Source organism: Prunus dulcis, chromosome 1 (assembly GCF_902201215.1).
Source record: "Prunus dulcis chromosome 1, ALMONDv2, whole genome shotgun sequence".
Lineage (NCBI taxonomy): Eukaryota > Viridiplantae > Streptophyta > Magnoliopsida > Rosales > Rosaceae > Prunus > Prunus dulcis.
In genome coordinates, this window is record NC_047650.1 from 31,065,406 (window position 1) to 31,089,412 (window position 24,007).

At 37.3% G+C, this 24,007-nt stretch overlaps 5 protein-coding genes and 2 non-coding genes across 9 annotated transcripts; 5 read left to right on the plus strand and 2 right to left on the minus strand.

Moving 5' to 3' along the window:
- The first annotated feature begins 590 nt into the window (after positions 1 to 590).
- Positions 591 to 2,234, plus strand: LOC117616524 (E3 ubiquitin-protein ligase RNF185). Of its 2 annotated transcripts, none has more exons than XM_034345862.1 (2): positions 591 to 755; positions 1,270 to 2,234. In XM_034345862.1, exon 2 carries the CDS (start codon positions 1,272 to 1,274, stop codon positions 1,980 to 1,982), a length of 711 nt encoding a protein of 236 aa, XP_034201753.1. In that variant the 5' UTR covers positions 591 to 755; positions 1,270 to 1,271; the 3' UTR covers positions 1,983 to 2,234. The 2 variants fall into 2 exon arrangements, with proteins under 2 accessions (XP_034201753.1, XP_034201754.1); XM_034345863.1 differs by having other exon boundaries at positions 620 to 755; positions 1,222 to 2,234.
- Positions 2,235 to 6,686: 4,452 nt separating this feature from the next.
- LOC117616368 (probable galacturonosyltransferase-like 1) lies at positions 6,687 to 8,269 on the plus strand. Its single transcript, XM_034345669.1, has one exon. It carries the CDS (start codon positions 6,761 to 6,763, stop codon positions 7,880 to 7,882), a length of 1,122 nt encoding a protein of 373 aa, XP_034201560.1. The 5' UTR covers positions 6,687 to 6,760; the 3' UTR covers positions 7,883 to 8,269.
- Positions 8,270 to 11,488: 3,219 nt separating this feature from the next.
- On the plus strand, positions 11,489 to 11,684 carry LOC117616842. The gene has a single exon (XR_004584193.1). It is a non-coding gene; the product is annotated as a U2 spliceosomal RNA (small nuclear RNA).
- A 690-nt stretch (positions 11,685 to 12,374) lies between these two features.
- On the plus strand, positions 12,375 to 12,570 carry LOC117616841. The gene has a single exon (XR_004584192.1). It is a non-coding gene; the product is annotated as a U2 spliceosomal RNA (small nuclear RNA).
- Positions 12,571 to 13,166: 596 nt separating this feature from the next.
- On the plus strand, positions 13,167 to 13,988 carry LOC117615177 (probable calcium-binding protein CML41). Its single transcript, XM_034344203.1, has one exon. It carries the CDS (start codon positions 13,223 to 13,225, stop codon positions 13,784 to 13,786), a length of 564 nt encoding a protein of 187 aa, XP_034200094.1. The 5' UTR covers positions 13,167 to 13,222; the 3' UTR covers positions 13,787 to 13,988.
- Positions 13,989 to 14,820: 832 nt separating this feature from the next.
- Positions 14,821 to 20,324, minus strand: LOC117614582 (protein DA1-like). Of its 2 annotated transcripts, XM_034343444.1 has the most exons (13): positions 19,636 to 20,324; positions 18,894 to 19,045; positions 18,627 to 18,717; positions 18,170 to 18,298; positions 17,911 to 18,085; positions 17,236 to 17,356; positions 16,948 to 17,031; positions 16,709 to 16,828; positions 16,330 to 16,542; positions 15,970 to 16,032; positions 15,741 to 15,859; positions 15,486 to 15,544; positions 14,866 to 15,357 (listed from the first exon to the last, which is right to left on the minus strand). In XM_034343444.1, exons 2-13 carry the CDS (start codon positions 19,002 to 19,004, stop codon positions 15,041 to 15,043), a joined length of 1,602 nt encoding a protein of 533 aa, XP_034199335.1. In that variant the 5' UTR covers positions 19,005 to 19,045; positions 19,636 to 20,324; the 3' UTR covers positions 14,866 to 15,040. The 2 variants fall into 2 exon arrangements, with proteins under 2 accessions (XP_034199334.1, XP_034199335.1); XM_034343443.1 differs by having other exon boundaries at positions 14,821 to 15,357; positions 17,911 to 18,298; positions 19,636 to 20,323.
- Positions 20,325 to 21,584: 1,260 nt separating this feature from the next.
- LOC117615353 (type IV inositol polyphosphate 5-phosphatase 11) lies at positions 21,585 to 23,820 on the minus strand. The gene is given in 8 exon segments (XM_034344422.1): positions 21,585 to 21,903; positions 21,988 to 22,125; positions 22,330 to 22,517; positions 22,667 to 22,792; positions 22,907 to 22,983; positions 23,122 to 23,252; positions 23,373 to 23,541; positions 23,695 to 23,820. Coding segments are annotated over 8 exon segments (1,026 nt in total). The 5' UTR covers positions 23,730 to 23,820; the 3' UTR covers positions 21,585 to 21,741.
- Positions 23,821 to 24,007: the final 187 nt, after the last annotated feature.

Below are 24,007 nucleotides of genomic sequence, written 5' to 3' on the forward strand. Positions count from 1 at the left end.
AACCATGTTATATATATATACTTTAGAAAACCATATTCTAACTACTTTAAAGTATAGAAAAGGAGATTAAACTCGGGTGCAAGAGTTCGAGCACAATATGTTAGACAACTGGTTATAAACTATATTCTAACTACTTTAAAGTATAGAAAAGGAGATTAAACTCGGGTGCAAGAGTTCGAGCACAATATGTTAGACAACTGGTTATAAACCATATTCTAACTACTTTAAAGTATAGAAAAGGAGATTAAACTCGGGTGCAAGAGTTCGAGCACAATATGTTAGACAACTGGTGTGAGATAACCAAATTTGTTTTAGGGTCCAAAACACCATGACTATTTCACCTTTGTTTTTAAAACCATGATTTATTCAAATATGATGGGCGGAGTCAGGCCCAAATGCCCCTGAAACATAAGAAAAAGTCCATAGTGATCAAGGACAATGCAACCCAAGTCCAGAGAAAGCCCACGGTCATCAACCCTTATGCAACCAACTGGCCCAGAACAAGTCATTTTAACATCGTTGATTTATGAATCCATAATCTATCCGACGGCTAGAAATCGAGGAGTCACAATCTACCATTGGAAAGCTGCCAGCTGGGCAAGGAAAACAATCTCCTGTCCGGAGATCTCCAAACGCGTCAATACTGCATCTCCCACCAAACACAAAATTCTTTGCTCTTGCTTCCCGTCAACGGATTTATCTCGCCAATACTCGTATTGACTTGGCTTCGATTCCTCTACTTCTTCTATGTGAAGGTCAGTGTTAATCTCTGCCCTAAATTTTGTTCATATATTTGATCGGATTATTGAATTGATTTCTTTTTCTTTTGTCTCTGCATTTTTGTTGCTAATTGTAATTAGCAGATTCTGATAATCGATTGAGAAATTTTCAAATTCATGTTTAAAACTGTGCGTTTGGCTTATTCTATTAAGATTTTAAGAGATCCAGGGGGTTTTGAATCGTTATGTACAAAACACAAAATGTTGAGACTAAATTTATTACTCTCATGATCAAGAAGGGCCAAATAATGAAGTTTTATAATGAATTAGAAATTATTCACGCATTTATTTACAATTTTGGTTGGGTTTTTAATCATTGTTATGCTTTGGCTGGAATTATGAATAGACTTTATCTTCTAATTTTTTAAAAAAAAAATTCGTGCTAATCCAGTGTAATTAGGGCTTTCCTGTATATAACGATGCTTATGAGTTGTGGTTTAAGGTAATTGAGATGTTGCAGTGGCTGGTTTTTACCTAATTTATCTTCCAGGGATGGCAAGTGGGTTCGGGGAATCAACGAGCAGGCCATCCCAAGGGCCTTCTTACTCCAGCAGCAACAATAACAACAGTGATGCTGGTAATTTTGAATGCAATATCTGCCTCGACTTGGCCCAAGACCCCATTGTCACCCTATGTGGCCATCTCTTCTGCTGGCCTTGCCTTTACAAATGGCTCCACATTCACTCCCACTCTCAGGAATGCCCTGTTTGCAAAGCCCTCATAAAGGAGGAGAATTTGGTGCCCTTATATGGTAGGGGAAAGACATCAACTGACCCAAGATCGAAGGCAATACCTGGTATTAATATCCCAAACCGTCCAGCAGGACAAAGACCTGAAACAGCTCCTCCACCAGAACCAAACCATTTTCCCCCGCGTGGGTTTGGATTCATGGGAGGCTTGGGGGGTTTGGGAGGTTTTGCACCCATTGCAACCACAAGGTTTGGGAATTTCACATTTTCGGCGGCTTTTGGTGGCCTTATCCCATCTCTCTTAAATTTTCAGCTACATGGGTTTCCTGATGCTGCAATGTATGGTGCAACTGCTGGATTTCCTCATGGGTTCTCAAATTCATTTCCTGTCCGCCATCCGCATAGATACCATATTCACAGGAGGGCTACAGGTCAAGGACAACAAGATTATTTCCTGAAGATGTTGTTTTTATTTGTTGTAGTTTGTGTACTTGTGGCTCTTATGTGGCAGTAGATTGAATATGCTATCAATTTCAATTTGCTAAGTTGCTAACTGATGTTTAGGGCGTGGTCAACCTCGTGGTTTTGTATATCTGCTAGTTTATCTTTGTTTTTCTGATCAGGGGAAGTGTTCATATTTTACTATTACCAGTCATGTTGTAGAGTTTTTTACGTGTCACTATCATCAGAATGGCAATTGTGGTTTACTTGACATGATAGTTATGGTTTGTTTGACATGATAATTGTGGTTTGCTGGATTATTAGCGAACTTCACATGCAATGTATGACATTACTTTGTATTCTTGAATGGTATGAACTTCTCCTAAATCTCATGATACTTTTATCTGCCGAATCTGATGTATACTGTCTGAATTTGACACTTTTATGCGTGCATGCCCTGCATGAGTGGTTGTGGTAGATCTGATTGTCATGGAATGCGTACCATTTTTGACATGTTTTCTATAAGTTCACACAAGTATACAAGATTACAAAGCAATTATTATTTGTTGGTCAGAAGAATACAAAGCAGTTAGATATGCATCAATCTTGTCTAAAGATGCATTGTTTATTTGCAACACAAGTGTTCAAACGGTTTTTCTGTCGAGCTTTTTGTTAGTCTTGTGATTGATCTGATCCACCAATTTAATGGATGCGTACTGCCTGCATGTGGCCCCTTTTCCTAGCTCTGGATTTGCTTCGTTCAATTATTTGTCGACATTACTTTTTCTAGCTCTTGTAATTTAGCTTAGGCCATCTCCAATCGTCCTCTAAACAGTTTCCCAAGTTCAAATTGGTTGTTTGAGGCTTTTCTCCTCAAGTTCGATTTCTCACTGAAATACTCTTGTCAAAATTTGGCTTTTACCTCTAACCATATGCTTTTGTTAGAAAAGAGAAAAAGGAAAGAGTTATGCAGTCCTGATTAACATCCTTTTTTGAGTATTTAGATTTTTTATACTTTAATGTGATAGAGGCTGGCTGGGCATATATACTTGCAGTGTGATAGAATGCCATTGGAAAACGCCAATACAATACCACGTCAAAGGAGAGGCAAAACTGGCACCGGCTTGGCCTAGTTTGCCTCAACGACTTGACTTGTAAATTGTCACTCAGTGCTATAGACATCTTCTCTTCTTCCCAGCAAGTTAGGCACACACAGCTAATAAATAAAAATAAATACATTTCATTAAAATAAAATAATAAACTGTAATTTTGACAAACTAAACTAGCTTGCATAGAGTTTCTCTTTTAAATTTAAAATTTAAAATTTATGTATAAAAATAAAAAAAATAAAAAAAAGGTAGTGTCGAGTTCATAAGGTTGTATAGGTTAGGTTAGGCTTCAAGAAAGTAGAGAAAATTATTAGGAGGCATGAAAGTCACCTCTCAATATTTTAAAGTTTGACTTTGAATCTTTGAACGTACGTTACGTACCCACCACCATGCTCTCCTCTCCGGCACGCGAAACACGACTGTTAAGTATTGTATACTACTAGGGTATGTATGCGTCAGCCACCGACAAATACAAATTGTAAGCACTTTGATGATCCATGGATGAGGAGGAGAGGAGATGACTTTCGAGCATGTATTACTATATTCAAAACAAATTAATACTAATAATAATGATTATTTTATACTAGTCAAGCGCAAATTTCATAAGGATTCGAAATTGTAAAATTAATTGATGCAATAATTCTGTGCACGCAATTAATATGCAATATTATGCAATATTATGCAAATCCCAATCCCTAGTGTCTATCTTTATATAGAGGAGAAGCATTAGCATGTGCACGGTGAAGTTCATTTAAGCTTCCTTTTATGACGATCATGACCCACGCAGGTTTTGGGTTGTCGGTGACTCTGTCACCACTCTTTAAAGTTCAATGTATACATTTATATAGTTTCGATCTCTTGAACTAAAGGGATTCAAGAGATTGTGGTCACTCATCATTGGATTAATATTCAGTTGTTCAAAAAAGTTTCTTAAAATAAGTGCAAGAGTGAGTGACCCGTTGAATTTACATCCAACAATAAATGACCACAAATCTCTTGAACTCCTGTAGTCCAAGAGATCGAAATTTATAATCAAAATATCTTATTATGCTTAATTTACTTCTTCGATTGTGACATATTTACCTATTTCAATTGGATTCTTTAATTATTTCAATTTTCACTGTGTTTACGAATAATATATAATAAATTAAATTCCGTAACTCAATTATAATTAATTAATTAATTTAATCTCTATTCATTCCGTGCTCTATTTGCGCAACTTAGCTTTTTTCTTGCGTTGTTTATGAAAATAGAGATCAATAAGAAAGATGAAGAAAACCTTTGTGATATGAAATTGAAGAACATGGATAAGAGTTGTTTATGACATCATCATTTATGGTTAAATCTTTAATTAATTTCCTCCAAATAGCAAAACCATGACATAAGAATAATGATAACGATGCTTTGGATATTGACTTTTGGGTACATGGAAATGATGACATCGTGTGTGACGGTGATGTTGACCCTGGTAAATAAATTGTTTAATTCTTATGGTTTGTTGCTCTTATTTGAGTAATAAAATCAGATAAAGTGTACCAAGCGTGTTCTAACGAATCTGGAGAATGAATTTTGAACCTTTTTTCTTCCTAATTTCTGCTCACAAATGCCTTACTAATTCTAATCTAACCTGCAAAATGAGGGGAACATTTGTTTACCATGATTTAGCTGCCAAGAAGAACAAAAGAACAAGGAAAATCAATGATTGAGTATTTGTTAAGGAAAGTCCGAGTCGCAATTTACTTAATGACACGTATAATCCACAAAATTAAACACTAATAATACGTGTTGCTAACGATGGTCCAACAATTAAGTAGGTTTATAAGTCGAAAAGTTGGCATCTCCAACCACATCACATAATTAGTTTAATACATTTGAGCTTTTAGCACATGATATGATTGTGACATAAAATATTTTATCCTCGTCTCCTCTGGTCTGGAATGGAGTATGTGTGTGTTAGGAGAAAACTTGGTAACTAAACCAAGTATGAACTTGTCTTGTTCGTTTGCTTTGAATTTTTATGTGCCTCTCTCTCATTTGGTTGCTCAAAAATAGTTTTCCCGACTGCGATACATCAACACTTTGAGACAAAGGGAGATATCGTCCTATTAATATTATTATTGTATTGACCATAAAATAAAAGTGACAAAAATGAGAAAAGTATTTTTGATGAGAAAGATTAATTGTTACGAATCCCTACTAGTCGAGGAAGCATCCACGACCATGCGATTTGACAGACAGAAAGCTTCAATTCAAGACATGTACAAAGCCGTGGGGCCCAATCGACGCTATCATGAAGAAAAACAAAGGGTGAGATGATCTAATCGATTCAATTCAATCATTCCCACCCTTTGCATCTCTCTACGCCGCCCTTTTCTTTTCATTGGCATCCTTTTACTTTTTCTTATGTGCATAATTTAATTATTTTGGTTCCTTAAACTTCTTAATGATTTATTTACATTCCTGATGATAATTTATTTTCTTATTATTAATCTGTTTATAGAAATTTATTCTTTTGTTTGTCAAGACTCCAGACATATGTTGGATAATGATATCTTACGACTTAATTTGTTTATGGCCAAATAAGTCAGACATTTTCTAGGTCCTACTTACTTATATAACGAGTTAGTTTTTGGTGAACTGTCCGTAGTCAGTCAATAATAGTATAATAATAAATAAATAAATAAAGAGATGCAGTCAGTCTTTATAAAATCCCTAAAAAGCTACTAAATCAATTCTAATTCTAATTTGGTATGAACAAAGAATAACCAACTTGGCAATTTCAAAATAGAAAATTTACCTACTCGTACAAATTTGAATCCACTTACCTACTACTAAGGCATAATTAATGTAATTCTTTCGATGAATTCACAACAAATTATAAAATAATTTTGGTTAACGAAAAAAGAACATTGATTTGCAAACTAGTAGTTTTAAATTGGGAGATTCACTATTATACCCAATATGGGGGCCCAAATTATAAAAATACCCTATATAAAATGGACTTTAGAAACACACCCAAAGCCCATTTACAACATAACAAAAAAGCTTTTAACTTCTTATAAATTACAAAACTGCCATCAATTTCTTAAAACAAGCCCAACCCCAAAATCTCATAAAAATACCCAAAGCACTCAATAGGGCATCAAAGTAATTTAATAATCAATATTAAATTCAATAAGGCTAGCTATCATTTTTTGGGTTTTTTTTTGGTTTGTTTATAGGAATTCAATTGTGTAGGGTTTATTTATAATATTAGTGCTAGAAATGGGTATATCACTAAATATCTCTTTTAAATTCGAACACCTTGATAATATGTGTATGATAAATCCCCTCATCTTTATAGTTTAGAATATTACTTGTGTTTTTTTAATTAAAAAACAAGGACATTGAACTAGAAAGAAAGAGATGCATTGCATCATCATTCATCATAGCTATAGCCTAAATGTGAACTCAACAACTCCCTCTTCCCATAATATTCTTCACTAAGAGAGCCTAAGCCCCTCCTTTCCCATGCCTGCACACACTGCACCCCCATCCAGCTATTCATTCCATTTCTCCTCTCTTTATTTATCTTTATATTTAAAAAAAAAAAAAAAAAACTTGCATAGAGTACAAAAGCGTGTTGTTTAAAAAAGCGTGTTGTTTAAAGTTTAAACCCCCCCCTGCCCATATATAAAGCTAAAGCTATCCCAATATATACAGATCTCACTCTCTCCCTCACTTCCATTTTCAAACCATACCCATGCCTCTCCCTCAGCCACCACCACTCCTCCCCCTCCTCCTCCTCGTTGCCTTCCTCATCCTCCTACTTCCCGCTCCCTCAGTCTCTGCTGCTACCACAAGCACATCCAATGCCACCACCACCACCACCCAACAATTTAGGGAAGCCCCTCAATTCTACAACTCCCCAGACTGCCCTTCCATCACCCCCCTCCACCACGACGACTTGGACCCCGACGAATCAGACGATGACCACATGATGATCTGCGCCTATCAGGCCGTCCATGTGGCAATGACACTCGACACCGCCTACATCCGCGGCTCCATGGCCGCCATCCTCTCCGTCCTCCAACATTCATCCTGCCCCCAGAACGCCGTCTTCCACTTTGTCGCCTCCGCCACCGCCAACGCCTCCCTACTCCGCGACACAATCTCCTCCTCCTTCCCCTACCTGAAATTCCGAATCTACCACTTCGACGACTCCCACGTCTCCGGCCTCATCTCCATCTCCATCCGCTCCGCTCTCGACTGCCCCCTCAACTACGCCCGCAGCTACCTCGCCGACCTCCTCCCCCTCTGCGTACGACGCGTCGTCTACCTCGACTCCGACCTCATCCTAGTCGACGACATTGCCAAGCTCGCCGCCACCCCCCTCGGCCCCTCCTCCGTCCTCGCCGCCCCCGAGTACTGCAACGCCAACTTCACTACCTATTTTACCCCTGCCTTCTGGTCCAACCCCTCCCTCTCGCTCACCTTCGCCGACCGCAAGGCCTGCTACTTCAACACCGGCGTTATGGTCATCGACCTCGACCGCTGGAGAGGCGGCGACTACACCACGAAGATCGAGGAGTGGATGGAGCTGCAGAAGCGGATGAGAATCTACGAGCTCGGCTCGCTACCGCCTTTTCTGCTGGTGTTCGCCGGAAACATAGCGCCGGTGGAGCATAGGTGGAACCAGCACGGGCTCGGAGGTGACAACTTCAGAGGGCTTTGCAGAGATCTGCATCCAGGTTCGGTGAGTTTGTTGCATTGGAGCGGGAAGGGAAAGCCATGGGCGAGGCTCGAGGCCAACAGGCCTTGCCCTCTGGATGCTCTCTGGGCTCCTTATGATCTCTTGGTAACGCCATTTGTTTTGGATTCATGAAAGTGTGGAACAAAACGGTGCGTTCTGGGTTTGAGATGTGAAGCCGCCGCAGACTGTGAATTGTGCGTCGTCGTCTGATGATGAGCTCGCTCGCTCGTGATGATCAGTCTTCGCTTGGAAATGCGATTGAAGAAGGGTGGTGGAAGGAAACATAATTGAATTGTATGTAGATGATGACACAGGTACATCTGGAAAATATGTATAAAAAAAGACTCATGACATATACTCAAATGTAATAAAAATGGAATAAGTCATGAATTTTTGTCACCAATAAAAGTGTGATATATAATGCGTAATTGTATCATATTCGTCTGTAATTCATGTATAGCAAAAGAGCTGTTTTAATTTGGTGGCTTAATTCATAATATTTTGATTTCAATGAGTAAATCAATATCGTTATTTATTAATACAGTTTTTGTTCAATATGCGTCTCTTTACACATGCGGTGGAGAAAGTGAGATTTCAATTTTCCCGCTAGACTAAACTATATGTGATTATAACTATAACGAGTATTGGATTTAGTGATATTTATCTCTACTTTGTTAAACTTAAAAGAAGTTTGAAGTTTGACTCATATATATGAGACAAAGACGGTGTATATTTATAGTGTTGTTGTTGTTGATAGAATTACATTTGGTTAGTAGGTTAATTATCTCTATTACCATCAAAAGTAGCTAGTAGAAGGGTCCATTAACCCTTTCGTCTAATTTGGAAAGACTCTGTAGTTTGGACTTAGCAATCAGTTCAAGATTAATGTCTTATTATGGAATCATTTTCAAACTTCATTAAACGCAGTCTTTGAAGTTGTTTGTTATTAAGTTTATATTCAAAGGTTGTAAATATTCTCCATTTTTTTATTGGGTGGGGTTTGCTTGGAATGAACGTATCAGCTGGAAAGACATTTGCCAGCTTTATTTGTCTCTTTAACTAAGTAACAAAAAAATGTAGGTTGAGTATGGTACGTAGAAACGTACTCTAAGTCTATCCAGAGGCATTCCCTTGACTTACGATTTGGACAAAGTTGGACTTAATAAAAAGGCCAGCCTATGGCTGTGAGGTTCTTCATTCGAAGCCTTCCCTTCCATTGGCAGAGGGAAAGAAAAAAGTTTGCATGAAACCAAAACTTACCCAACTGCTTGTCAATATGCAGTGCAGGCAGCCACAAAAAGGATGACATTTTTGTTTTGCTTACCCTAGTAGGGCCTATCCCTCTATACTGTATTTGAACATTTCAGCTACAATCGCAAAGAAAGAAATGACTCAATTAATAATAGTGTCTTTGAATAAAAAAAACAAATGAATAAATGACATATTGAAAAAAGTAATTGTCATCCATCGTGGCTTCAACTGTTTTATATATGGTTTCTTTCTAGTCGAATGCCTGCCAACCTGTTAGTTTTCTATTTTAAATTCTGCAAGTATATAATTTATTTGGGACAAATGATATGGAGTGTCGGTAGAAGGGGCAAAACGACAAGGACGAAGGTCGCAAGGCAAGCCGTAACTAATAAGAGTAAGACCGATAAAATGAACACACGGCAGCATAGTTTTATATTCAAGAGGTTAAAAAGCACTTTCCCATGCGAGCCGGATGAAAAAAAAAAGAAGAAGATCGTACGCGTGTGGGTCCCACGTACTTTTAGCTCCTGTTTTACAATTAACGACGACTCCTCTCTGCCCCGGCCAAAGTAGTAGGATTGGCCGAGATTAGCAAAAACTGTTACACAAGTGTTTCTCCCTTTAAAAAGCTATTGCGTTGGATCTTGTACGTGTTCTATTTCCTTCCATTTGCCTGTCTGTTTTCCTTTTTTATGCTAATTTATTTTTAGTAAATAATTTTCTTTTAATATGCGTTTTCAATTATAGGAATAATTAAGGGATGTCCTCAATCTAAATATTCCGTAGTAGGTGTTTACTAAATCTTCCAACCAAAGATACAAGATGCGAGGCATGATTATAACTTAAAAAATAAAATACGAGATAAGTATATATATGTATATATATTCCTCTGTTTATTATTAATTGATCATATGTCCGCGATAGATAGATTAATCTACCTACCATGATCATCACAACAACCCTGGACTTGGAGAATACTCCTGTTCTACTCTTTAAAAAGTATATGTATATATATATATATATATATATATATATTTCTTCTTAAGTACTTGTTTCAAATATTTTTAGAAGGAATTAGTTAACAAGATAAGATGGAGTCCATCTCGCAGGCTCAAAGCTTTGCGTTTTTGGACCACCACTTTTCTCTTATGACAACAACTTGGGCAATTAAAAAGTGATGCTTGATTTAAGGTCTGCGGTGAAAGTATGGTGAAGTGGTCTTCGTCTTCATCCACGGTGGTACCTAATAAGTTTATAATAGACGTTTCATAAATAGCTATATAGCGACATTTCATATAAAGCTTGGATGTCATTAGTAATCCCACTAATGAACGCCCCTCCACGAATGTCACTTGTATTAAAACACAAAATTTATAAACAACTACACAAACACGAAGCTGAAAGCCTTGGTAGGGCTTCAGTGCTGCTAATTGGGATGACCTGAAAATGCATTGCTGCCCTGGTTGATGCATTTCTTCACATGTAGTCTAGGTGTTTCCATGTTTCTACGCAGAGCTCAGCTCAATGCTGATATTGGACATGGCATGGCATATTCTTTGTGTCTGCCTGCCTGCCTGCCTGCCTGTCAATTATGGTGGTGCCTGTAAGTCTACGTTTTTATTAACATGACGCATACCTCCCACCAATTAATAAATAAAAAGATGTGACATGACTTTCTCTTCTTTTTTTCTCTTTTGTTTTTTTGAGAGGGAAAGCTTGTTGTTGCTATTAGGTGTCTGTCCTGGATTTGTTGTCAATACTTTTGTATAATCTTAATTTAATCAACAAAATTAAAGTAAGGAGGGACAACGATGTCATGTTAAATTCATGGAGGAGACCCATTCATGAAGTCAGTGGAAACTCTCAACGAAAAAAATAATTGAGTTTTAAAAGTCCACATGAGGGCCCAGTTTACTAAAAATTGAGTTGATTGAAGGATCTCTTGAGTCGACTAAATATGTAGATGTGCAGAAAGAATGTGAACATGAGAAAGAGATATCAATGTACTTCCACATTTAACTCAGATGTGTTTTGAGAACGCACTCGTAGCTTTAGATATGTAATGTGTTTCGGGGAGGTCCTTTAATATTTGAAAACTAGAATCCCTGTAAGAAAAAAACAAGAGAAGAGAAGAGAGCCAACCCCTTCTGGTAAAGTTTATGGAAAAGTCTCTGTGCTCGATCCAAATTTCTTCAGTTAGACAAGGCATTTTTAAGAGCATTTAGTTCGACGGAAAAGAGAGAGCTTTCGCAATCGTTCAATATGTGATGTGATAGTAACTGTAACATTAGTAGGAGCCAATGGTCTAGGACTGCACTTCACATGTTTTTGTAAAGTGACTGTATGTTAACCAATGTTCTCTGTGAAATTAGTAGGAGCCAAATGAGTCAGATTTTGCGTTTGCGACTTTTGTCCCACATCGGAGACATACAGAATTAGCGAAGCAGCTGGGCATATAAAATTGAATGAGGTGATTGGTTCTAACTCATACCTTTCTCGGCCTTTTGGCTAAGATCAAGTGTAGTATCTGTTCTTATCAGTTTAATATCTGATACGTGGGCCAATGGCCCACACGATATTAAATTAATTTCTTTAGAGGGAGAGCCCGCAACAGTAGCTTGCTATTGGGGTTCTCGCGTGTCGCCCAAGTGTTGCACTACAGCATGGGCCTGGCGCACCTCACCAAATCTAGTTTAGATTTTTATTTGGGCCTGCAATCTCCAAACAAACTGAAATTAGAAAAAGAAACCAAGTCAGCATTTAAAAATGCATGAGCATCGCAAACTGAAATTTAGTTTGTTTTCTAGTCTCCACATGAGCATCGCAAACCACATGAGCATCGCAATCTCCTAACAAGCGCATGAGCATCGCAAACCACAGGCTGAATAATTTTTCTTGCGAATCCAGATAATTCATTCAAATACCGTTTTTGGGTTGGTCATACATTTGAGCTCTATATATATATGAACAAATTATACGATTAAGACTTGAGGTTTGGCCTAAACTTTGGGTGCTTTGAAGCCAGTTTGAAAAAAGCCTAAGCAGGGTTTAGCTTCAGTTTTCGGAGAACGGTGTTAAGGAGTTGGTCGGAGAACTCGAAGGAAGTACAGCTTTTTAAGGGCATCGTACAGTTGGAACTAAACTTTTCTTCTTACTATTGTAACGAAAAATAATAATAACTTTAACAAGCCAATGCACTGTGTGGTGTTTCTAAGCGGATCATGAACTTGTGAAATTGATGGAAAAGAGAATATTGGTCGTGGGGAAAAGAGAATGCATCATATCTTGCGTTTTTTCGTCCCATATCGCCAGCATCATAAAACAGGGAAGCTTGCATGCCATATAAAAACGAAAACGTGTTGCTGAACAAAGCATACCTTTCTCGGCCTTTTGGCTAAGATCAAGTGTAGTATCTGTTCTTATCAGTTTAATATCTGATACGTGGGCCATAGGCCCACACGATATTAAATTAATTTCTTGAAGGGGAGGACCCATCACAGTAGCTTGCTATTGGGGTCTTCGAGCGTCGCCTCTGCGGTGCACTACAGCACTGGCCTGGCGCACCCTCCAACTCCAGTTCAAACTTCTGTCCGTGTTAAAATTTTGTTAATTCAGCTTCCTAAATATTATTAATTTAGACTAGAAAAGAGGTTTCAAAATGCTTAGTACTTTCACTTGTTAATATTCAATTTGATTAATGGTGAGAGAAATCAGTCATGTTCTCCACAGGCCAATTTCATGGCAACTCTTTAGATGTTGGAAGGGTCACGTATATCAAATGTTGCCGCAAGTGGCTGAGAGAGTGGCAAGTCACAAGAGATTGCGTAAATGTTATTTATTCTAACAAGAATTTCGTGGTTGCTTCGCCGCATTTAAACAAAGCTTGTATATAAATCAGCGTACTCACAAGGTTAAAAGTTATGGTAGTAATTATAAAAAGATAAGCCATTGAAAAGTAAGTCAATCTCGCAAGTGTCACCCAATTGCTATGCTGATGACTCCTGAGAAACTACACTGAAGTTTCATGTAACCCAACTTTCCAACCTACATTTCTAGGCAACGTCATTCAAGCCTCAAGTTTTCCACTTGACAACTTGTTAAAGAACATATATATATATATATATATATATATATATGTCCTAGTAGGCTCTAGCAGGCTATAGCTATAGCTCTAACGTTTTATTTATCAACCCTTTGTTTCTCCTATACAATTTGTAAAAAATGAAAATCATGCACAGGGAATCCAAGCTCTTCAAATGGTTCTCTAATAGCAAGAATTTCAAACTAACCCTCCCTTTCCTTCGTTCAAAACCCAAAAGCCAGAGCCCCTGTCCTACTCAAAATCAAAACAGTAGCATCGCAAAAGATGACGAGCTTGCAAAGGTTTTTGATCATTTTGACACCAACAGAGACGGAAAGATCTCGTGTGACGAACTTCAGGCTTACTTCATGTCGATAGGGGAATCCATGTCCAATGCAGAGGCTCAGAGTGTGATCAACGAATTTGATAACGATGGTGACAACTTATTGGAGTTTGAAGACTTTGTGAAATTGATGGGGAGGGAGGGTGATGCCGACGATGATGATCTTAAAGGGGCTTTTGAGATGTTTGAAGTTGATAAAGGTTGTGGCTGCATAACACCAAAAGGGTTGCAGAATATGTTCAATCGACTAGGTGAAGCCAGATCCTATGATGAGTGTGTGTCCATGATTGGAGTCTTTGATCTTGACGGAAATGGAATCCTTGATTTTAATGAATTTCTCAAGATGATGATTTCAACTTAAAATGAATTTCTCAAGATATAGCCGTTTGTGCGTCCTGAGAGTGTGTGATGGGGAATTAGTACTTTCTTGAGTTGAAGTTGTTTGACTTTCATGTGTTTTGTCGTGGAATTAAAGCCATGTTAAGCTTCTTGTGCAAAATTATAGTTCTTATCAACATAATGAAATACTATGATATTACTGGCGAATACCATTTCCAACGTAATGTTCTTTTTTCAGACATGCTTAGGGCCCGTTCGGTTAAGTTTTAAAGGGCTGTTTTCATTTTCAGAGAATAACAATGAGGCAAGAACACGTTCGGTGGCCCAAAAACAGAAAACACTGAGAATGTTTTCATAAAATGAAAATAAGTTCACGTGTACTTATAGAAACAGAAAAAAGATGTGTTCATTCTCACGGGAAACGCTCAAAACAAGGAAGAGAGTGAGAGAGAGAGAGGGTTTTGGCCAGAGCTTCCTGAGCTCAAGCCGGTGGCTATGCCCGTCAATTGTGTCGATTAAGATAGGGGGAAGATAGAGGGAGGAGAGGGCTATCTTTTCCAAGTGGTGGCGCGGCATGAGGTAACCGGAATCCACGATGGTGAAAGCGGTTGGGCAATTTTCTAGTCAAAATCCAGCACGAACTTGAGTCTCGATCGATAGGTGTGTTAGGCAGAGGAGCAAGAGAGGAGTAGTTTGAGGGTGATGGCGCCAATCGCTGTGACTAGACAGTGACGAATTGCTGGTCTTAAAGTGAGACAGTGCAGGGAAGAGAGAGAGAGAGAAGAGGAAGAAAGAAAGGAGGAGAAAAACGAAAAAGAAAGGGAAAAAATAGATTTAAAAAAAAGAAATAAATATAGTTTTAATTTTTAAAAAATAATATAATTTTTAATTTGTTAAATTATATATTTTTAAAAATATCTTTTTGGAACATAAATGAGCAAAAATACATTTGAAAAATAATTTACATATTATTATTTTCAAATTGTGCTACTAAATATGTTTTCATTGTTTTTATCTAGTGATAGCATTTTATGTACGATTCTCTGGCATCAAAAGTAGAGAATGAAAGTTCTGTATAGAGACATTCTCAGACAGGAAAAAAATTATAAATCAAATCATTAAATTGATTCATGGCATTACAGCCACAATCATAAAAATCAGCTAAAACTATGTAGTCAATACCTATGCACTTTGGCCTTGGGTTCTAATATGAAAGGCCAATTTGTAATTATGTGAAAAGCGAAGTGCCTCCAAAAAAATTTCAAGGATTTAGTCCTCAATAAGGAAACGTCCCTGTCATTCTAATATGGTCTAAGGTACTTCGAAGCCCATATTTCTGCACTGCCTGTTGACCAGCCCGGAATCCATCTCCATATACTGGGGACATGTCTGATTCCACCTGGTGTTTAAAGAACCCACCGAGCTTCTTCTCAAACTGAGATCTTGTACCCTTCTTCGATGCCGAGGAAGTGGAGGAAGACGAGGTTGATGCCATATCGCTGCCTGAGCCAGATATAAGCTCGGCCTCTAGCCACATGTAAGCTAGAACCTGACAGATACCCTCTTCAACATCTTGACTAAGAGGTCGGTAACCTTCAACAAGTGTTAATAATTTAGTCATTAATTTGCACCTTGATGTCATGTTTCATCTGCAATTCCTTTGAGAAGGAGAAAAGAAAAGGAACTAAACAAACATATAAATGGATCCATCTAAATAGCACCTTTAAGCCGCAGCCATGCATGCATCATCTCATGTGCTAGAATAGACCCAGTCAGCAACCTGTAAGCAGAGGTTTCCAGTCATGCAACAGATTCAGCCATGAATTACAATTGTAGAACCAAGACAGCCACGAAGGTCTTAGTCAACATCCTTTTCTCATTTTATACATAAGTTCGCAAAATTTCATCATACATGAGGTGTAGATATCTGTCTGGGCCATGCCACACAAAACGAAAACTATAAAAAGAAATCATACCTTGGAAGCCCATACAAGATTAGAATTGCGGTCACCTCACAGCGACGAGTTAGCTTGTATGGCTCTGTTACCATTTCCATGGAGTGGTTTCCTCCCCCAAACCGTGGCCGCTTTGAAATCTGGTGGTTCTCAGATCAATATTTAGATAAGTTGCTAACCAACGAGAAAGTACCTTATCAAAACTCAACCATTGTAGAAAGCGAAATGAATATATTCGCAAAACTCTTACCGTGCTAATAGTCTGTTCTTCAGAAAGGCAAAGGCCTCTGGTCTCAGGCATGTGATAATGGCCCTGAAAATGACAAAAGGTTTATCAAAGTCAGTCGTAATTTGTAAAGCTTAAGAGTAAAAACTACAACAACAGCAGATGGATAGTTTTGTAAGGGTCCAAATAACAATTTGTGATCCACTTCTGCACATACTCCTCTGTAATTTGTAAATCAAATCAGATTCTTCAAAGAGACGTAAAAAGGTATCAGAGACAAGTGAAAAAAGGTCACTAATTAACGTCTGACTTCCCAATTATAACCGTTGAAAACTGTCCTACTTATCATACTAAGTAGATATGGTTTTAACTAATTGCCCTTACATTTCTTTCTCCTTCTCTTGCTTCATTTAACGCTTGTCTTTCAACCAAGAGTAACGGAACTTGCTGCTCCAATTTCATATTTAAACCTTCATAAAATTCCTGTATATCAAGATATAGGGGTTGGCATGCACTGGTATCCATGATTGCAGAGTCCAGACACTCTAGACAGAGCTTCCGACCATCATTAAGGGGCACATATTTTGTGTCCTGTGGCTGCATTTAATGAACATAGACATCTTGTTACCTTTCGACCCAAAAAAAAGAAAAGGAACATCTTGTTACCAACTCTTTTGCTTTGCTAGTCCTTTTTTCTTTTAAAACAATCTGGTCAGTCATATTTCATTGCAGAATTGCAGTAAAGTAATTTATTCTGACTGACCTCCATTCGCTCACAGCTGCAGCACCGAGGAGTAGTATCGTGTTCATGAGAAGGGCAGTATTTCTGGACCCAAAATGGATGTGCCCTATATTCAATAAGACCAGCAGTGTTGGTTGGAATCTGTCAAAAGATATATATTACAAAAACGAAGACCAACCTAACAATGAACCATATAATCGAAGAAAAAAAGATATTAGATTATAATCAATGGAATATTGTCTTGATATTGCGATACTTACAAAGTGCTTGCAAACATCACATTTTGGATGGTAGCTCTCCTTATAGCAAGATTTATGGTAAGGGTAATGCCCAGATGTAGAAAACTGCATAAGATGAAATATATGTAAAGCTAATATGGACGACCAAAAGTTAACTTGCAAAAGTACCATTGCTGAAATAATTTAAATCATCATGATGATGGATGCAAGAAGAAAACTATATTTATTCAAGCCATAACCTCCCTTCTTCTAATTTGTCCAAATTCACATCCACAAACCAGACCAAATAGAAAGAAGTAATTTTTGCACCTCATAATCAGAAATTGGTAGGTTGCATGCACGACAACGGAAACATTCTGGATGCCAAACTGCATTCAGGCAATTCAAATATCGTCCAAAACCAATCTCAGCATTGCAACCAGCACAAATCCTACCACAAAGAATGAATATGGTAAATCAACAATAGTCAAATATGGAAAATAATGTGAAGTTGCAGATTATTGATGCATCAACAGGCAGCTTGGTGTTCAGCGTGGTTGATGCTGAGAAAACAACTAGATTTCCAAAACTTACATCCTTTAACACTGAATAAATTGCTAAGATTTCAAATGTCATAAACTAACATCACATCAACTCAAGTTTCTGACAAAAAAAAAAAGGTTTCTTCATTTGTCATTCTCAAACACAGTGATTTGAAAACGCCATCATCGTACGCAATCAGGTCAGGCAAAAGAAATAAAAAACTACAATGTAATGGAAGCATAAAAGAATGATTCAGGGTACAAAACAGAGAGGGTAAGGACTGAGAATACTAAGGAGCATGAAAATATGAGAAATGAGATTGCTTCATACAATTACAAGTTATAGTTTCAAAGACCATTCTATACATCCAAGGGGTAATCAAGCACTAAGCAACAACAAGGAATAATGAAATGAACTAGCACCAAAGTTGACAATATAGTTTTCCATCATATAATCATATACCTGGACCCCATTGGGTAGTACATGGGGATAGGTTGATATGCATTTCCATTTCCATATCTGGGAGGAGGGATAGGTTGATATGTATTTCCATTTCCATAATGGGGAGGAGTGATAGGTTGATATGTATTTCCATTTCCATATTGGGGAGGAGTGATAGGTTGATATGTATTTCCATTTCCATATTGGGGAGGAGTGCTTGGTTGATATGTATTTCCATTTCCATGTTGGGGAGGAGTGATAGGTTGATATGTATTTCCATTTCCATATTGGGGAGGAGTGCTAGGTTGATATGTATTTCCATTTCCATGTTGGGGAGGAGACTCCACATTCAGACTTTCTTGTAGGGCTCTGGCAAGTTGTTCATCTTCTTCCAACTGAGAATCAAAACCTATCCACGAATATGAAATTCTTATTAATTCATATTGTATCATTTGACATTACAAGGACAGACATAATGCATCAATAGCTCTGCCACGACATGGAAGCCAAAGCCACCATCATGCAATGTATAATTCAAAATGCCACTGCACAAATTTTGGTATGTTTTCTAGACTCCGAATGGTAAGAATAATTCATTTTATCGGCAATTGTATGCAATCAAAATACCATAACAATATAAAAACAGTGACTAAAGATGTAATGCCTAAAAGAGCACACAAGAAGGAATATACAACATGAAAACATTTACAACAGCATCCGTATGAAAAATTACTCACCAACCACAATTTTTCCTTTTTGATTTTCTTCTAAAAGAGATAGTGCAATAGCACGGTCTATATCTTCATTCTCGTTTTCTGACCAGACCTCCTACATTGAAGTTTCCCACGACAATATATTAAGGGAGTTCAAGCATACCAATGAAGATTAAAAAAGGCTGAGATTTCCAAATTAAGGCTATCAATACACTTTTATATGCATACATATACATATATACAAGGGTGTTAGTTGTGTTACAAATACTAAGAAGTGGTAGAAGTTATTACCCCGGAACAAGAAGGTCCACAGTTATTTGGATCCTCTCCATAATTCTCACGACAATGCTCTTCCGATAACTTGTGGCTGGAGCCTTTAAAAATCTTGCTAAGCCAACCCATAACGTTTAATGTTATCTGCTCATAGTCAATTAAGTTTTTTACTGCACATGAAGCAACCATCTAAGTCAATGCATTATCAACAACGAAAACAACAGATGCAGTACAAGTTCAACATATTTCTGATTAGTCTGAGTAAATTCCATAACCTTCAAACGTAGCATGGGGAAAAAAAACACAGAGAAGAAAATTCATGCTGAACATTTACATCTGGAAAAGAAAATTATGTGTGAGAATTAATACAAATGAAAGCAGCACGCCTGGGTTAACACGCCTGTGTTTTACAAATGTTGCATGGACAACCCAATTCAAATAACAGGGTAATCAATGCCATTGCATTTATTTTCAATAAACATATAAAAATAAATTAAAACTGGCAAGGCAATTCACCCACCAGGCATTATGGCACCCCCTAGAATGTTCCAGCTACAACTTCGAAATTCGAAATTTAAGGTTTGTCAAGTCAATTATGACTAAACATCCACATATACAGAGAAGAGAGAGACACAGAGAGAGAGAGAGGAGAGGGAGAGATTCTTCCAGTTCAACATGCCCACTAATTTAATCACATATAAACGTTTAATCTCAGGCAAAAGGAAAAGGCAGAGAATCAAATAGTGGAGAAGTGACTCACCTCTAAAAAATCAAGGGACTCCAAGAATGGTGAAAGCTAGCAGAGCAGACCCAGATCAGATAAGATCCCAACTCGATCAAAAGCAACATTCTTTTACAGGTCATCAGAAAAATTCACACATATAAACTCCATTCACACCCTTTTTCCTTCTCTCTTTCTTTCTTGGGTAAATAAATAATCAATTCGAGATCCTTTACTCTTTAAATTCAGAGCAGAATATGGCAGAGGCAGGAAAAGATCTCAAGGAAAATAGGAAGAAGATAATTCAATATCACTTAGATACAGGATTATTCACGTGTTAAAAGGAAATTCCGAACAAAATATAAACAGGAGAAGAAATAAGCAAAGAATGGAGGAGGACATGAACTGTACGCAATTTCAAAGTCAAAATATGGAAAAACCCAAGTGTAAAAACTCCAACTTTATTTGACTTTTGTCTTAATCCAAAAGGGATTGACGAATGTTCATCAAGCCCAGTTGGGCAAAGCTCATAATTTGCTTATTTTTTCCGAAGGCTCTTTTAACTCTTCCACCTGAAGGCCCCAAAAGAAAGGTTTTTGAGGAATCGTAAAGATTTAAAAAAAAAAAAAAACAGTCTTTAAAAAAAATGAGAAAAACAAAAACAAAGAAAGGAAAAAAGAAACAGTAAAAATAAAAGTTGGGCAATGGCTTGTTTGCTTTTGGCTGGCTGGCTGGCGTCGTGTGGAGGAAGCGAGCGGACGTGGGTTTAAAGTTTAAACTAAACTACGTAATAAAACAGCTGAAAAGCTGGATTTTCTGAAGATATTTTTGAGAACGAAAATGTGTCAAAGCGGAAAAAGTGGAAGGAATCCGAAAAAAGGAGGTGAATTGTTTGCTTGGATAAAAGATTCCATACCTCACCTAACCATTAAGGCAGTACTAGCAGGAAAAATGAAAAATAAAATCAATTACTTTTTTTTTTGGGCAAGTATCATTAGGTGTCTCCTCACCTGATTGGTGAGATTAATTCCAGCTTGGAGTTTTACTTGTCCTAGTCACAAAATGCTTCCAATGGATTTCAAACTCATGCCATTGAGGGAGCAGGTAGCTCGCCAATTAAAAGATCAATTACTTTTTTGCAAAGGGAAAATATAAAAATTAGTAAACAGTGTAAGTGGTGTCACAAATTGATTATTTGCTAAAAATATATATAGTCTTATTTTTTTATCTAACGTTTGTGTGAATCAAACGGGGTACTGTATTAAAAGCTCAATGACAAGGATATTTATTGCTGGTGATTTCCTTTGTACGTTTGAGCAATTAATTGAAGCCCAAGCCATGTATCTTATCCGCATGTCTCGTCATTACTTAAATCTAATATCAATAATTCAGTGAATGTGTTTTTTTAATTTTTCTTTTTATTAACCTAATCTACAATATTATTCAGTGAACGCATCATGGACTATGTGTTCCTTATTTTAATTTGTTTCTTTAAATTAATATAATTAAGTGTGAGCACACACAAAAAATGTCAATTTCGCATGTGTCATTAATTGTTTTTTATTTTATTTTGTTGATAAAATGGTGTGACAATATCAATATGCTTCCTCCTCCTGCCATTTAATTAAATTGGTAAGAAACTTAGAGAGAAAGGAAAATGGTTGTTTTAATTAAATTTAAAAAAAGAAGGGAGTAATGGTCAACCATGCATTTATAAATTTAGTGCTTTACTATTTTTTTCCCGGACTTGGTTTCTTCGAGAAGAAAAATGGTAAGGATGGAATGGTCAAGTGATTTAATTTTTGAAATCTTGCTTTATTTAAGCAAATTGAAATGATGACGGGTCAATGTCAACAAGGATGGCCTTAATAAATTAGGTGAAACAAACGAGTGAATATATAGCTAAACAGAGAGAACTCTTCAAAGTCAAACAACTTCATATTCTAATTCAGATTTTATCATTAAAAGCAATGCACCAGAGGCCCATGTCAAAGTACATACCACAAAATCTTTCTTCTTTTTGGGGGCCTGGTTTTGTTTGGGCTTGAAAATTGCTTTCTTCCGACTAAAACAAAGAAGAAAAAGAGGCTCGAATAAGTATATACACATAAATCAAATGAAGCAACACAAAAAAGATGAATGTTATTATGATGGTTTGCTGAGCTTTAAACATATATGAGCTTTGACAGGCTTGTGATCAGAACTGTGAATGTCGTCCATGGCTTCGTACGAATGCAACGTTACATGGATTTCCTCCGCGTCTTGAGTCTTGAACAAAATCCGATCCGTCCACGATGGCATTCTCTCCTGTGCGCAGGTATGTCAACATTGAACTGATAATTAATTACAACTGCGAATGAGAAAAGTGAGAGATGAAATATTGATGTATACCTTGTAACTTGTATCATAATTGCTGCTTCCAATGTTATATTTATATGTGGGTTTAAACGTTAATGTGCCCTCGCTATAACCTTCGAAGATCTGTCCTCTCTCAGCCTCTTGTCAGAGCTGGTCATTGTTAGTGAGTAGCTGTATTTAATCAGAAATAAGTAAGCTATATTTTGGTGGATGACATGTATATCGATAGTTTGAGGTAAATATGAAACAAAAATCTTGATGAAGAAATGTTGAATGAACCTTAAAAAAAATTGAGGAAACGGACCCCTACGATGAAACGAGCTAAGCATAAAGTGAAGGAAATTAAATAATAATTTTGTTATGAACACAACTTACTCTTTGAAGATCATTGTGTATGAGATCTCTTGCGGGATAGTTGCCGATCCCTTGTATCCTGTAGTTGAGATCTCCCAACCAAACAGTAATTTGAGCAGGTCTTGCATAAGGGTTCAGTTTCTGTGAGAAAAGAGATTCAGATACGTTTCTGAATTCAGAATTTCTCTTCTCCACGTTCTGAGCATGAGCTACACATATTATACACACAAAAACACGCACGCAAATTAGGGAAAAAAAGACCACAAAATATCATGGGCTCAAGTGTAGTGGGTGACTTGGTAGGCCCAAATGTATGGCCAATTTTTAGATACTGGGAAGGGAAGGGAATATTAATTACCAGAGAGATGGCAAGAGATGAACACCATCGTAATGCCTTTGTAGTTAAGGCGGATTGCCACCGCTCCTTTCTTTCTCCTAATTAGTCCTCCAAAGCCCCCTACTGGACTCTTATCAATCTTCACTTCTGTATATCAGTAAGTATATCAGGAAAAAAAGAAAAAGAAAATTTTCAATCGAATCGAAACCTATTCGTGAGCTTGACTTTCTAGCTAGTAGAGAATTCATGTATACCCTTTACCTTTGGTGAACAAATCTGAGTCCTTTAGCCCAAACACATAGAGGTGTATGGATTGCATGATGGATTTTCCCAACAAGCTTCATGCACAAGGAGAAATGAAAGGTCAAGCTTAATATAAAGTTATTAGTTAGGGTTAAGTACATATAAACATTTCAAATAAATTAATAAAACTTGAAACAAAAAGAAAAGATTTTATATGTCTCAGTCTGTCTCACATGTGAGAGTCAAGCAGCGCTGCCTGTAAAAGTCGTGAAATATTTTTGCGGGGCACCTCCTGCAGACCTACGACCAAAAGATCAAACTTCCGATTGTTCCCAACCAGCTCTGCCATATCTTTGTAGGTGACCTATTATCTCCAGACAAACAAGAATAAGAAAAACTGTTTAATATTTAATAATCATCACCATGATTCATGAAGCTAAAATTAAGATGTTTGTAATTAAGCAAGCATGAAGTTGAGGTATACCTGGCCATTCATGTTCCAGGTCACGACGCAAATACAGAGATCTGAATAGCTTGAGAAATCACAACGGTTGTCTACTCTTACTGTCTTTAATCCTTCATGCGACATGGTTGCACCATGGCTGTCCAGGGAACCCAGCTGTATTGGTTTTCGCCTTATCATGAATCTTCTTCTACGGAGTTTACAAAACCCATAATAACTATAAGTTGTTTTCCAAGAGTGAAGAAGGAAGAATCAATCTTTCTAAAAAAGAGGATAAAATCCAACAGAACAACCTACTAACTTAACTTAAACTGATATAATTAAGTAAGAAAATGCTCAATACCCTTTGGCAGCGTGAATGGAGCTGAAATTTCCCATGGTCTTGCTTCTTCACCAAAGCCTACAGGTACGTTGTACCGTATTGCTTTTTCCTCTTCTGTAAAATTCAATCGCAAAATTCAAAACGGACAGAACCTTGAATGCTAGAGTGTGAAGGGCACACATTGACTTGGACTTATATAATTAATAGCAAAATGCACCATATATATATATATACAAGCTACAAGCAGAGAAAAAAAGCTAGCCACAATTATTTTCCAATTGGCGGTGCGTATGAGAAAGGAAAGTCAAACTTGTAAATTATTCGCATATTGCCT

Coding starts and splice junctions, on each gene's coding strand:
- LOC117616524 (XM_034345862.1), top strand. CDS start 1,272: ATGGCAAGTGGGTTCGGGGAATCAACGAGCAGGCCATCCCAAGGGCCT.
- LOC117614582 (XM_034343443.1), bottom strand. CDS start 19,004: ATGGGTTGGCTTAGCAAGATTTTTAAAGGCTCCAGCCACAAGTTATCG. Junction 17,357..17,910: donor TACTACCCAATGGGGTCCAG/GTATATGATTAT, acceptor TCTTTGTGGTAG/GATTTGTGCTGGTTGCAATG. Junction 15,358..15,485: donor TGCATGGCTGCGGCTTAAAG/GTGCTATTTAGA, acceptor CACTTGTTGAAG/GTTACCGACCTCTTAGTCAA.
- LOC117615177 (XM_034344203.1), top strand. CDS start 13,223: ATGAAAATCATGCACAGGGAATCCAAGCTCTTCAAATGGTTCTCTAAT.
- LOC117616368 (XM_034345669.1), top strand. CDS start 6,761: ATGCCTCTCCCTCAGCCACCACCACTCCTCCCCCTCCTCCTCCTCGTT.